General features: G+C 34.9%; 2 protein-coding genes across 2 annotated transcripts in view; one reads left to right on the forward strand and one right to left on the reverse strand.

Moving 5' to 3' along the window:
* LOC131852820 (protein yippee-like 5) overlaps window positions 1–15723 on the reverse strand; it is a 519555-nt gene that overhangs the window by 477925 nt on the left and 25907 nt on the right. The gene's annotated exons all lie outside the window — the stretch shown is intronic.
* LOC131852769 (arylsulfatase J) lies at window positions 1275–15107 on the forward strand. The gene is made up of 12 exons (XM_059203491.1): window positions 1275–1434; window positions 4620–4779; window positions 5142–5301; window positions 5965–6059; window positions 7227–7300; window positions 8790–8943; window positions 9285–9442; window positions 10463–10611; window positions 11413–11555; window positions 12146–12296; window positions 12764–12883; window positions 14853–15107. Exons 1-12 carry the CDS (start codon window positions 1336–1338, stop codon window positions 15016–15018), a joined length of 1629 nt encoding a protein of 542 aa, XP_059059474.1. The 5' UTR covers window positions 1275–1335; the 3' UTR covers window positions 15019–15107.

Genomic DNA, 15723 nt, shown 5'->3' on the forward strand with positions numbered 1-15723 from the left:
AACAAGAACTTAATTTTAGATGCCATTTAATGGTAGTAAGCTCCAACTCCTTTTTTAAATTGTAATTTATTTAGAGACTTATCATAAATGTGCTAAGTCTATTTAATTATAATAACCCGCTTGTGGTAAACTTAAAGTCGTCCACGTGAGTATCTCTGCCTTATTATACTTATTTCAGCTACCAAGCAGCTGATTTGCAACCAATTAAAACGGGGATCGAAATTACGACCGCCTGAGCCGAGGTTCTAGCCCCTAGGGTTCCCTCAGATTAAAGTCGAATCCGTCAGGTAGGAGATGGCATTAGTCCCCTGGGTTTCGAGTGCCATCTGCACTCGCCCCTATCGTCCGGTGAAGCTGTAAAAGCCAGCTGCGGCTAACAGTTTTAGCGTAATCCGAAAAAATGTGATATTACAGTATTAAAAGATAAAAAAAACTATGGCAAAGCGTTAGAAATAGCACAGGCATCACATGATTAGATGTCTTTAGTGCTATACCAGATGTATACTGTTAAAAGTCATCAGCGTGGATATCTTAATCTAACCTATTTCAGCCACCAAGCAGCTTGATTTGTGAGCTGTTTCGGTTGTAGGATACGATTAGCCAGTGAAATTACACGAGAAGATGGCATGACATCTAAATCCTATGTGGCTGTAGCCTACTCATACATAAACGAAATATCTCCTTTGGAAAGTATACACTACATCCTGAGGAGATAAAAATCCTTCAATAAGAATGTCCCTGACAGGCCTAGGTAGCGAGCATTGAAAAAGGGCGAGCAAAATGGATCTATGTAGTTCGCAGTGCTACAGGTCTTAACGCCTGACAATATTAAATATAGTTCTCTGGAATGGCAATCGGTAGCATCACGGGATTCACGTGATAACGTGATGTCATTCATGTAGACGTCAATTTCCGCCGCCGGGATTGTAAATTAATTTGCATTCGAAGCACATTGATAAAAATATGTTATTTAATTAAACTCAAAAGTGACCTTATTCTTTTGTACTTCTGTCACATAAATTAATCTATTTAATACTTGTAAAATCGCACCGCTATACTATCTCTGATCAACGCGTCGGTTGACTGGTAGAGAATGCCATCAGGCATTAAGTCCGCCATGTATACAATTTTGTGTGCAAAAGAATAAATAAATAAATAAATTATATTGCTTACTGCCTATCACCCGTACCGTACCGTACTATAACGTTTGGAGTATAATAGAGCCGCAAATGTATACCTAACGTACCAAACTAAACGGCATCGAGCACCGTTCCCCGACCCACAATTATAGCAATAGTAAACACGATACAAACACGCTCTAGGCTCACTCTCGACATGTTGTTCCTGTCCGCCATACTATTTGTTGTGACGTGCAGTGCCGATATTAATACACAAAAAAGGCCAAATATAATACTTATAATAGCTGATGATTTGGTAAGTGACTTTTCAACTCTTTATTATATTTAAAATATCCGATCGTGCTTTCGGTTTCGCCCCAAAATTAAGAGTTTCCATTTATTTGCGGTGTTCAGTTTTAAATTAACCGAAATTGAATTTACTTTCTAATTTTGTGATTTTATATAACAGTTTATTTATGCTATATATATTTATATGTAGGTAGATTAAATAATAAATTAAACCAACAACTGTTAAAAGTCGCAAATAAAAAAAACAAAGGACAATTGAAGTAGCAATATCTATTGTCTGTGGGACATTATTACGATATACCTACCTACTTAATTAATTATTACTTAACAGTTAGTAATAATAAAAATATTTCGCACAAACTAAGTCCGTGACTTCGTATCCATACGACACGTTATTCGGAACCTAACACAACTTAGTTTATAACTTTTTTGTTTGTAAACCAGACTTTTTCGGAATACCTTTTTATTGGAATAAATCAAACAATAAATTTTAAATGATCATATTGGGTTTTAATTGAAAACTACAGACCAGAGAGTAACTGACTTATCTGTTTTGGTGAAACCGCACCAAAGCCGGTAAGCCGTGCATGAGATGAGCGCACAGACAGTCAGACAATAATTTGATTCTAAGAATAATTAATTTGGTTTTTTATAATCATACTGATAAAGTAATAGTTTTTTCTCGTATACCTTGTCAGATCAGTTACAATTTATATTATACGTAATGTAAAACTATTTTTTTAATATACAGGTAACAAGTAAATAGCAGTAAGAAATAATCAAAACACTAATCACTAAAGAATTTGTACATAGAGACCATCTTCCAATTTTTTTTTTATCGTAATATTGCAGCGTTCAAGTTAAAAATAAGATTAACTACAAATCATATGCCATTCACGTTCCTTGAATTGTTTGAGACTAAATAAAAAAGATGGATGGACTTGTATTGAAGATACGCCCATCTTGCATGATAATGACATCGAATTCTAAAAAAAATCTGTTATACATAATTTTCCTCCAAATATATATCTACTTGCTTCATTATTTTTTTTTATTTACGTACATACTCTCCAATTTTATTTACCTGCTAGAGAGAAACAAACTTCTTATCATTCCATAGATTCACCATGTAGGTGCCAGCTCTATGGTCTGGCAGAGTGGGAAACTCCAAGAAGTTCCCGGAATTGGTGACCCAGGTGTAGGTTTCACCCTTCGTCTTTCTCTCCCTGCCTAAACAAATCTGGTAGAATCTGCTAGTGCAGCTTTAAATACACGTGATAGTATAGAAATAACTGCAGTTCTAGACAGGCCAAGATTTTAGAAGATTGTAAAAGGATTTCGTAGACCTCTCGTTCCCACTACGACTGTAGACATTTTTCTTTCGTAAGTTCGTAATATTTAACTAACTTAACCTTGAAAACTCGAGTTTTCTGACTAATCTAACGGATGCTCTGAAACAAACAAGCCTATAAACATCGACGACCTCGGTGGTCTAGCGGTCTTGGGTCTAGATGTCGCTGTGTGAATTGTACTGAGATTACTATATTAATATTATTATTATAAACTAAGTTAGTAACATATATTCTCTTATCAACAGTAATGTTTAAAAATAAAAAAAAACTTGTTTATGTGACGTAAATATACCAGTTTAATGTAAATAATTAGAAGCTGTCACGTAATTTTGATTTACGTAAACCTGTATGAAGAGATTTTTAACTAAAAACTCGTTGAAAACATACAATCGTGTTATTTTAATTCTAACTGATCAAATAACGGTAGGTACCTAACATGTCTAACTTTATATTCGAATGTATTCTACTACATGCTAGCGTACGACCGCGGCATCTCTCGCATTGTGAGTCCTTTAAGTACTTTAGTTTCTGTAAGATTGTAAGATTTCTTGTAAGATTTACAGTTTATGTCATTTTTACGTTATAGAGAAACAAGCGAACATACGGCTTGCCTGATGGGAAACCATTACAGTATCTACTAAAAGTGCTACCGCTAGTGATAGAGAATATGTCGAAATATTCTCTATCACTAGATATAAAATATTTCGTGGCTTTTTTATCAATTTTGATATAAAGTCTCTTGAAAGCTCGTGGGCAACGAGTTCATTTCATAAACTATACCTTCTCGAGACAAAACTGTTCTATATTTTTACGACTTCAGTTTTAAAGACCATAGAAACATATACATGCATAAGACTAAACAAAAATTATAAAAATTGAATTATACGGCTTCGGTAGTCTAGAAGTTCAGTCTTTTGCACATCGTCTTACATCCGATAGTCGCGGGTTCGATGTATTATATATTATAATACAATTTCTGTGTATTATTATTATATGTAGATATATATTTACAAAAAATTGTATATTACCTATCTATCTATGTACATATTTAATATTTGTATCAGTTGTCTAGTACCTATAAGCTAGCTCTGCTTAGCTTTGGACTAGATGATGCTGTCTAAATTAATCTGATATATTATTGTTAATAAGTTGTATTTACCAGTATGTACATACTTTCCGTTTTATTATTAGGTATCTACCTAACAATATCCACTTGTATATTCACTGATAGTCATGTAGGACTCATTTGCATTCAGTATGTTTTATTTAAACGCATCTATAATTTACTTTTATTGTCTACACGTATATCGAAAACAAAGTTTAAAAAACGGTTAGTTTGTCATATTGTTATGCCTTACGGGTTTTAAACTATATAATAATAATAATAATTTTTATTTAATTCAGAAGGATCGTTACAATATTAAAACTTAAAATTTTAACACTAAAATATATTTGAGCTTATATACTATTATATATAACAATAATAATAAATTATTATCATTATTATTATAGATATAAGATTAAAAATAAAATTTAAAAAAAATACTCTCTTATACTCTCTTACTTTTATACACATTATTTTTTACTTTATCTATCCATATTTGTTTGGTCATCCACGTTCATATTAAACACTTTCTAATAATATTTATTCAAATAACCTTTATATAAGCACTTTTTTTATTCTTCCAGTCTTGACTTGCGTATCATTTATGAACTCTTCCGTTTTATCATAAGATTTACAAAGAAAGTGTTTCATAAGATAAATTTTTGTACAAGACAGCAAAATTATATTTATTGTTTAGACTGAAAATATGAAATGAATTTTCGATTACTATTAAAGGGCTGGAACGATGTCAGTTATCACGGTTCGAACCAGATTCCAACCCCCAACATCGACGCGTTGGCTTACTCCGGGCTGGCTCTCAAAAACTATTACGTGCTGCCAATATGCACGCCTTCCAGAGCCGCACTAATGACGGGGAAATATCCCATACATACAGGTAATTAGAAAAATCCCCTTCAAACTAAGGTTCATAACCCATTTTACTGGGGGGCAGGGGATTGTTAGTAATGTGGATTGATTATCTTATTGCTAGCAAAGTACTATGTCAGGTTGACCTCCACGCGGTTCCCCCTGGAAACCATCGTTATACATTTTTGGTGGATTTGTCACGATGGGCAAACTGACCTGACCTCATGCTCATCTTATCATCCTCCACTGGTGCCCCGCCAGCGTAAACCGGTAACGCAGGCGGGTGCACCATTCCATTATCATAAACAAAAAACATTTTACTAGTAATCTTTAGTTAGTTTATTATCTGTGGTATTATTAAGTTACAACTGTTCTTATATACTTTTCCAGGTATGCAGCACGGAGTTATTTACGGCGCGGAACCTAGAGGTTTGCCGCTATCAGAAAAAATACTGCCTCAGTATCTAAAAGAACTTGGATATAAAACACATTTAATTGGAAAATGGCACCTGGGCAGTTATAAGAAAGAATATCTTCCCTACAACAGAGGGTCGGTGGTTTGTTTTTTTTTAATATTTTTAAAAGTAAAACACCTAACATTCACCTCACTAAATTCACATTCATTGAATAGTGGTAACGGTCGTCAGTATACATGAGTAGCAATTATTTTGGAATTATTCTAATGCTGTAGGCTGCAGCTGGCTTTTATAGCATAACCTGATGAAAATATGACGAGTGTAGAAGGCCTTCGAAATCCGTGGAAGGACATGCTGTGGAACTGTGACTTCTGACAATTCCAATAAAGTAAAGAATTTAGTTCGAGAAAACGACTAAAAACGTCGTCAAAACTCGTCGTTTTCTTTCGACTTCGACTCAGCTTTACGACTTTTGCTTAATTTGATCACCATGATCAGCTCATAAAAATTACGTAATTAATGGGTTACTATTTGATTTTTTATGAATGATAATGGAATGGTGCGCCTGCCTGCACTAACATGAGGAGGCTGCGCTAACATGAACATGAGGTCAGGACAGTTAGCCCATCGTGACAAATTCACCAGGAATTCATCACGATGGTTTCCAGGAGGAACCGCGTGGAGGGCAACTTAACATGGTGCATTGTTAGTAGTGAGCTCATGAGTCCACATTACTAACAATCCCCTCTCCTTTTTGTTTGATTAATTTTGTATATTTTGAAATGAATTGTTTACAGGTTCGATACGCACACTGGTTTCAGTACGGGCAAAATAGACATGTACGATCACACCAACGTCGAACGTGGGTCGTGGGGATTTGATTTCAAAAGAGGTACTAATCTATTAATATTTAAAAAAAAATACTTAGTAACTATCTCATTCCTTCATTATTAAGAGCTACGCTCTTGTCGGTAAAGCTCTTGCCACTTTCCGCGATCTTCCATCATGTTCTTTAATTCTTAATACATCACGCCTCCCATTTTCTCTTAAACCTAAGTAACTATCTATATACCATAGTTAATTTTAAACTTTCTAGTTTACACATTATTAATATAGTTAATCCAGCCCCAGATCTAGGAGACAGGAGGGTAGGTCGAGAGTGGTCCTAGGCCTGCATTTTTAATTTTCGCCCCGCCTCGAAAGACAAGGATTCGGGGCTGAGTTAATCAGGTCAGTTTTATGTATAGCACAGATAAGATATGTCTAATATTATACAGAGGTAAAGTTTGTAAGTTTGTGAGGCTGTAGGGGTATATCTCTGGATCTACTGAACCGATTGTGAAAATTCACTTAGTGTTGGATAGTTACGAGAAATAGGAGCAGAGCTGCAGTGAAAATTTTAGCAATAACAAGGGAAATGTGACGCAGACAATGTTGAGGGTCAGCTAGTAAATAAAGGTGGATAATGTAGTGGCGGTAGTTGAACAAACTGCCAGTACCGGCATTGACATCGCTATACTGCAGTCAGCTCGTAGCCGCGGCTGTGTAGCCTAGTCGATACTTTTATACAATTAAAAAATGTGTCATTTTGTAATTTCAAATTAACAGCTTTTCACTAAACGCATATAAAAATATATACGACACTTACATAAAAATTAACTGTAAAAATTGTTGTCTGTCTATCTGTCCATTTGTTCTTAATAATCTCTGAAACGATTGGACCGAAATTTATGGGATTTTCACCCGCAGATACCCGCAGAGATAATGTTATAATATAAATTATAATCGCTGGTAACAGCTAGTTACCATAAAATTAGACCCAACTAACGATATTAACAATGTATCTACCTAGAGCGACAAATAATAAAGATATGAAATCCTCCCTCTGGTTGTCCCCTTTTTTCAATATATCTTGTGATTGAAGGCTATTATTTCTTGCAACTTTACCTTGACATGTAGCATGAAATTATTTAATTTATATTGCATAACGCTTAATTATTGAGGTATTACAAGTGCAGTCAGTACGTTGAAATTATTGAAGTATTTTTTTTTATTACAGATACAGACGCACTAGTATCTCATGACTTATTCGGGGTATATGCAACTGACATATACACAGATGAAGCAATCAAGGTGAGATATAGCGCAGAATTTTAAGAAGGGTATGTTAAGGCTTATTAAGAGTCGGTTAGACATGACTCAAAATTTCCAAATAGTTTATTAAGGTTTCTTAAGGGTCGGCAAAGCGCGTGACACCCCTGGTGTTTCAGGCGTCCATAGGCAACCATAGGTCCATAGGTCCATAGATAACCGTTGACAATCAGCCAGCTTGATTGTAGTTTAAAAAAAAAGGACCTAAACTAAATTACTATTTACTAATTATTAAAACTAATGGTCACACAGTGGTTAAATTAGACCCTAATTAATTTAAAAATTATAAGTTTGAACATTATCAAGGATCTATTGTCAAAGACTATACTTGTATAATAACCGGCACACGTTCGCACAAGCAGTAAACAAAAGAGTATATGCTTATGATATTTAGTTATACTATGTAATATTATATTATCTGTGGTTATACCTAACACTAGAATCAGGGGGAAAGAAATAGTTAGTAATGTGGACTGATGATCCCATTGCTAACAATGTACCATGTCAGGTTGACCTCCACGCGGTTCCCCCTGGAAACCATCGTGATAAATTCATGGTGAATTTGTCACGATGGGCTAACTGACCTGACTTCATGTTCATCATATCATTTTCCACTGGTGCCCTGCCAGCGTAAACCGTTAGCGCAGGCGGGTGCATCATTCCATTATCATCCGCTAAAAAAAAACACTAGAATCAATGTCTGTGAGATAAATTGCTATTGTATTTCTCTACTATTTTTTTTATATTTATAGATTTCAAAGGATTTTTTCATAATTTTAGGGATGTAACGTGGTTCCGAGATATTCTTATCGCATTAAATTCCATCAACACATTCAGGCCGGAGTCTATTAATTAGTAATTTTTTTCTATATTTACAATGTAATGGTAAACTAACGGCCCACCTGATTGTAGCATACATCACGTACGTGCATCACTCATTATTAGTGTAATCAGATAATATTGTCAGTGCTATGATTTAAAGTTTTTCTATAAAAACATTATTGTCGTTAACGAATTCTTCAATTTTTATTTGACATTAAAATCTTTTTTCTGGCAGATTTATAACAGACTCTGGTATTTTATTGTAAAACCTTACGCAATTGCCATAAAACGAATTACTAACTTTAGCTAAACGACATTTAGGTAAAATAAGTTTGTTATTGTTACGTAAGCTTTTATTAGTGTAATCACTAACTCTTTTGAAACTGTCTATATTCTTCCTGGCATACATGATATTTTCATAAATATATTGAGAAGCAACGGTGAGGATATTTGATTCCTTAAAGCACTCTCGTAAAGACTCCCTGGAACCCATACTATAAATGTGTTGTACAGAAAACCGAAAAACCGGATACATGATAGTGTACTCACTGTCATGTATTTGTTTTTTTATTGGTTTAATGTATTTGTATGCAGAATTTTGCTACACGTATTAATATAATGATATAAAGATTAGTCTGTGATATACCAGGTGATAAAATCCCACAACAAAACCCAGCCGCTGTTCCTCATGGTGGCACACTCGGCAGTCCACAGCGGCAACCCGTACGAGCCGATACGAGCTCCAGAGGATATCATTGAGAAGTTCTCTTACATTAAGGACAGACAGAGGCAAAAATTCGCTGGTATGTAATAATAATATATATTTAATAATAATAATCAGGCAATTAACACAGCGCCATCTAGACCCAAGTTAAGCTAGCTAAAGCTTGTGTTATGGGTACTGGATTACAATACATATATATATAATTTTTTCCGTAAATATAACATAGAAAACACCCAGACCGACACAATCAATCTTACTCATGAATACAAATGTTTGTGTGTTGCGAGGAATCGAAACCGCGACCATCGAAAGTAAGGCTATGCGTTAAACCGCTAGACCACCGAGACCGTCATACTTAAATATTCACTTTGTTTATTTAGGAATTTAGCCCACGATTATTAAATTATTTTAATATTACAGGTGTTTTAGCTAAATTAGATGAGTCGGTAGGTAAAGTGGTAGCTTCATTGCAATCTGACGGACTGCTACAGAATTCGATCATCATATTCAGCACAGACAATGGTGGTCCCGCGGAAGGATTCAATAGTAACGCGGCATCTAACTACCCATTGAGAGGGGTGAGTTTGATCTACTCTTGACTACAAGAAGCAGTGCCAGAGAGCCTGTAGAAAATTACCGAACATTCAGTACTATATAGGCTTCCGAGCTATATCCGAACTGTATTCAATGCCTGGTTCAGAGGTGAAACACGTCTGAATTTGATCACAATTAGAGAAGCTTGTAACGGTCATCAAGTTTCCGCACTGAAAATTGTTTGGTCTCACACATGCTAATTGTAGCGGAATTAAACAAAATAATATCAATCCAATATAATATATATCCAATCAATAAAGTAGTGATATTGACTTTCGTAAAATAACACCTAATTATATAAGCGCATAGTTTGGTTTCGAAGTTTGAGTTTGTAAAACAACACTTATCAACTATCAATCTTTCATTCGGTACTTTGTATAAACAAAATATATTTAAAGATTCAAAAAACTTTTATTGTATTATCTTCAAATAGGAGGGAGTACGGGGCTCGGAGCCTTTCCTAGTCTTGCTATTAGGCTACTTGGGCATTGACAAAATTGGAAAATATTTTTAAAGCCTTTACCCCTTGTCTGTACAAATAGTGTGAATAGCTTTTTCAACTATAATATATATTATTCAATATGTTGTGCACAATGAAAAAAAGTACGAACTATTAAGTCTCATGGATCGAGATCTTAGGAATCAGACCCTATAGATACCTTCTTCTAACGAAGCTAGAAGTCTAGGGATATAACATCTAGTAGTAGACATATGCAATAACTTAATGTTTAGCCGTTCCTGAAAACTAAGACTTTTGCATCTCCGTCATATTCCTATCATTTCCTACAAGATCGTATTATAGCACAGCAAGGTCTGTCCTGCATCAGAAATATGTTATACTGAAAGCAAAGATTATTTTAAGCTCTCTCCTGTAATTTTGGATTAAAGTGGTCTCGTTACCTACTTAATCGTTGGATATAAATAAAAGTGTCGCGTTGATATTGCCTCTGATTACCCTGATCTGAGATAAAAAACTGTAAAGGTATTATTTTATACTGTTACAGGTCAAAAATACATTATGGGAAGGCGGGGTACGTGGCGCGGGCGCTCTGTGGAGTCCGTTTCTGGCGAATAAGAGTCGAGTGGCAACACAACGGTTACATATATCAGATTGGCTTCCTACTCTGTACGCTGCAGCGGGAGGAAACACCAGGTAGTGTAATGGTATATCCACTACAAATTAAATTCATTATTTTGTGGATAATCAGTCTAGGTATTGAATCGATCGATTGACGATCTAAGTCTTAGAGATAATATTGGTGTAATAATAGGATGGTAGAGCGGCCAAAATTCCACACACTAGCGGCTCAAAGGAGCTGCTATCTGTCTAACATTAGGTACATACATGATTTAAGCGATACTAACAGGCAACACTGGGCTTCCAAGCTATATCTGAACTTTGTTCATTGCCTAGTGATGTTTTGTTTATGCAAAGCACGTGTTGCAATGTATTTGAAAAAAGCGTGAATATCAATTTAAGAAACTTGTGAAGTTTTACTAGCTAGAAGACAAACAGAGTTCCCTTCTGATGAATTTTCCACAATCTGAAGTCTCACATAGTTACGCAGTTAAGACTCTCCGTTAGTGATGTCTATATTTTTATAATTGCCCCACTCGTCATCGATTTTCAGTAATATTATCATTAACTCGACTTATCTATCTTATATTATTAGATAAGCTTGTCTGGAACCTTAATACTTGAGGTATTATGGTCTTTGCCTTCTACCAAATTCACTAAAGAATGGCAGAGAAGATAAAATACTATGGGCAATTTTTTTGTGTAAATGTAAAATCGTTCCCCTCCCATATGGGCAACATATATCTTAGTTGCCGATCAATATGACGCTACCAAATGGTGACTGTATAATCTGAGACGACTGTTCTACTTTAATACATTTTGAAATTAGATAAATATCGATTCTCCTCAACTCACTATTACCAATTGTATTTTCAGTATCTTTGAGAATATCGATGGTATTGACCAATGGGAGGCACTGTCCAAAAATACCGAGTCCGAACGGACGAGCGTGTTGCATAATATTGATGATATCTGGGGTAGTGCGGCTGTGACTGTTGACCAGTGGAAGTTAGTCAAAGGTAAATAAAACAAAACTTAGGACCTTAATTTTGTGACAGTGCAGAAACTTAACCAGCGCTGTCGTAGTCTTGTCGCCGAACAGACTAACTTTAACACTAGGCTTCCAAGATATTCTAGGTCTGTTCATTGCCTGATGTCTGATGCCTATCTCGCTCAGAGTCGAAATACGTGTCGCGATATAGACTCGATTAACGGTTCGAAATTACTGATAGGGAAGGTCTTAAGACTTGCAAAAGTGGTCAAGTCTCCATACTAAATATTTGTGTTCTTACACATACTAATGGTAACGAAATCAAAAATTTGGTAAGGAAATGGACCTCCGCAAAGTAACACCTAATTCAATAAGATTTAACTTTTAACTATTTGTTATATATTGTCTTGGGCCACCAACGTGCATTAATTTCTTGCAAGAATTTATCGTTTATTTTGTCCATTATCTATCTATCTTCATGAGATGTATTTACAAAAATCCTTTTATACTTACTAGTTCTTATAATTTTAACAGTTCGTAATTGGGGCAGCACGGTGATATGGTTTTGTTAATACAATCAAATTTTTTTACTATATGTCTACGTATTATTTGATTCAGGTACAAACTACAATGGTAAATGGGACTCGTGGTACGGTCCAGGTGGTAGAGAAGGTAGCTATGACGTCGAGTTGGTTTACAATGCACCAGCTGGCCGAGCTATTCAAGAACTCGGTCTCATGCCGGATAGGAAGAAAATTCAGGAGTTGCGGTAAGTATAAGAGAGCTGTAGAACTATTCTGTAAACATTACTTACGAATTCGAAAGCGGAATCATTTCAATCATTACATTGGCTTTCTGTAAAACTTGATAGCGACCGCAGTGCACACACTCGAGAGTGGCGTGGTAAAACAAGCAATAGTGTTTTTTTTTAGAAATATAGGCAAACTCCTTAGTTTGTATGAACTTTATATTTACAAAATTCGAGTGCCTTGAGTGAACCGATAAGTGAAATGAATTGATAAAACGATTACAGAACAACAATGCTGTTGGCCGCTGCTGGCCTTTACAGCTTCACCAGATGGTAGGGAGCGAATTCAGATGGCACTCCAAACCTACGGAGGGACTTATGGAGCGCCTGAAGGCCAACTCCCGCCTGACGGACAGGACTAGTCTGAGGGCACCGCTAGGGGTAGCAACACTGCCAAGAGCTGTTTATTAGCTACTTAAATTTTACAGGGACGCATCGACGATCAAATGCAAGGAACCTGTGTCATCAGTGGAATGTAAAATCTTAGAGGCACCATGTTTATTCAATATCGACGAAGATCCGTGCGAGTACACAAATTTGGCTGACAAGTAAGTTTTTTTAATCTTAATAACTCTTGACATGATTTTTATAAGAATTGTTTTATTAATGGAATAAAATTTCGGATGTCATCATATTGTATGAAAGCTGCCCTTTCCCATACTACCTTTCTAAAATAAATGTGGGACAAAGGCGGCTGGTAGAGAGAAAAATTATCTATACATATAAATAAAATTGGAGTGACTGTTTGTAATATTGAAATAACCGTTTTTACTACATGCATATGAATATAAATACGGTACATACAACAAAAAAATATTTTTTACAATTTTTGTCTGTCTGTCTGTTTGTTCCGGCTAATCTCTGAAATGGCTGGACCGATTTTGACGGTACTTTTTTTAGCAGGTAGCCGATGCAATAAGGAGTAACTTAGGCTACTTTTATTTTAGAAAAATAAAGTAAAATTACACGCGGACGAAGTCGCGGGTGCAGCTAGTTCTTAATAAAGTAGTAAAGGCCAGTTACAGCCAATAGCATTTTAATGAAATTTAAATAATTGTTGCCTTCGTATAATTCAGAATTCAATAATAGTTGTACCATACATACTAAGATAATTGTGCATAAAACACTCGATGGTTTTCAAAAATGTTACACATCATTTTATTGTAAAAAATTGAAAGAGCAATATGCAAGTTTTGCTCGTCCTTCTTGTGATGAGATTTTCGAATGAGCGGTAGATTAAAAAAAAATAAGTATGACTATTCGAAAGTGCTTAAATTTAAGTTTATTTGTGGTCGGTCCTGGGAAGGACTGCCTACGTTTATAACCTGGTACCCGACCAGGGGGGGTAAGAAGAAGATAGCTCAGTTTTGAAAGATGAGGTTAAGTAGGGATGCGTACAATGGCTAGCTTGCATAAGGTAAAAATAAGGAAAGACTCACAGTAGATGACTGGGGCGATCTCTTGAAGGCTTGATTTTACTGGAACTGATGCAGAAACTTATCTTGACTACACTTTTCACTGCCTAAGGGCTAGCCCAGCACAAACTGTTATTAGCTATGTAAATTCAAATTCAAATTCAAATTCAAAAATCATTTATTCATGTAGGACATTTTAGCCGCTTATGAACGTCAAATTTTTACATTATAATTTTATTTTTTCCCTACCGTCCAGTTCTGTATATAGATCCCATTGAGAAGAACTGGCAAGAAATTCAATCGAATTTTTTTTAAAACCAGTTTATTTACAATGTATTTTTATATAGGTGTCTATGTCTAACATTAAATGAAAATTCAGTGCATGAACAACTATTGCCATGCACACTCGTCATTCAAGTAATCGTTTAGTGAGTAATAGGCTTTGCTCAGTAAATATGATTTAACAGATGTTTTGAATTTATTTAAGGGTAATTCCAACATATCCTTTGGTATCTTATTGTAAATTTTTATACCTATTCCCATAAAAGACCTATTAACTTTTTCTAAACGATACTTGGGGACAGCAAGTTTGTCTTTAAATCTAGTATTAATATTATGAATATTGCTGTTTTTTGGAAATAAGTCAAGATTTTTATGAACATATAGGATATTTGAATATATAAATTGAGAAGTACATTGTTAATCGAATTGAAACACTACCGCCATTACCGCATCTCGACGCAAAGAAGTTCTGTTGCGTATTAAAAGCGCTTGTGACGTGTAGAGCCACTGTGAGTCGATGAGGAATAAAAGGTTTCTTGTATCGGCGCATAGATGGCACCGCTAGTTTGATATTCGGATACTTGGGAATAAGGAATGCAAGCCAGCACAATTTGAATAAATAATTTTCTATTCTATACAAACTGGCCTGCACCTATGGATGCATTAGATTTTCCTAGTTTCTACATTTTTTTAATGTTATTCCGTTCCTATTGGTCGCAGAGTTGTTTTATAGCCTTCCTCGATAAATGGTCTATCAACCAATAAAAATAATTTATCAATTCGAATTAGTAGCTCCTAAATATTTTTTTTTATTCAACAGACATCCAGAAGTTCTCCAAAGGTTACTCAAAGAGTTAAGCCAGTTCAACAGCACAGCGGTGCCGCCAAACAACAAGCCCTTGGACCCCAGTGGAGACCCCAAGTTCTGGAGTAGAATGTTCATCAACTTCGGTGATTATGAACGAACCGCTACTATAGAATTGTAAATTATAGATGATTAAAATATTAAAAAACTTAAACTAATATGATACTATTGGTCTGGATGTTATCATATTTGTTTAAGGTTTTTAAGTTGCTTTTTGTTACTTAGTATAGGTACTAGGTAGATGGATTGTCATCGTCACATTTTGTGTACAAAAATCCCAAAAAAATAAAGAAAAAAAAAATTATGACAACAAATGTTTAATTTTTTAAATGACCATATATATACAGAGGCATATGCAGAGCATATGTCACTGAAACTGGGTTTTTAGCTTGTTTTCGTGTCATAAAACGTTAGTAATCGTTAGTTTTGCCATATGATTTCTAAAGCGACATTTGAACCCATCTATTTGAGTACGCGTTTGAGTATACTATACTAGCTACCCGGCATGTATTATACATATGAACCGTATTTTTGCATCGGGTGTATCTATGTTTTATACATATAAACCGTTGCGTAGTTAAAAATTTATACAGCGCCATTTAGTCTTTTACCACAAACACAACGTCTAATGATATGAATCTTAATCAACATATAAATAAAATTGAAGTGTTTGTTTGTACTATTGAAATAACCGTTTTTTACTACATGATATAATGATTAATAAATACGGGCACAGTTACATATATAATTTTGTTAAACTTTTTAACAATTTTTTTTAAAATTTTTGTTGTAATACTGAAATACCGTTTTTGTCTGTTTGTTCCTA

This window comes from Achroia grisella, unplaced genomic scaffold, assembly GCF_030625045.1.
Source record: "Achroia grisella isolate CSIRO2021 unplaced genomic scaffold, CSIRO_AGI_Agris_v1 utg862, whole genome shotgun sequence".
Classification (NCBI taxonomy): domain Eukaryota; kingdom Metazoa; phylum Arthropoda; class Insecta; order Lepidoptera; family Pyralidae; genus Achroia; species Achroia grisella.

Excerpts from the sequence above, each read along its gene's own strand:
- LOC131852769 (XM_059203491.1), top strand. The coding sequence starts at position 1,336 with ATGTTGTTCCTGTCCGCCATACTATTTGTTGTGACGTGCAGTGCCGAT. Across the intron at positions 1,435-4,619 it reads TTATAATAGCTGATGATTTG|GGCTGGAACGATGTCAGTTA; the intron begins GTAAGTGACTTT and ends TTACTATTAAAG. Across the intron at positions 5,302-5,964 it reads TATCTTCCCTACAACAGAGG|GTTCGATACGCACACTGGTT; the intron begins GTCGGTGGTTTG and ends AATTGTTTACAG.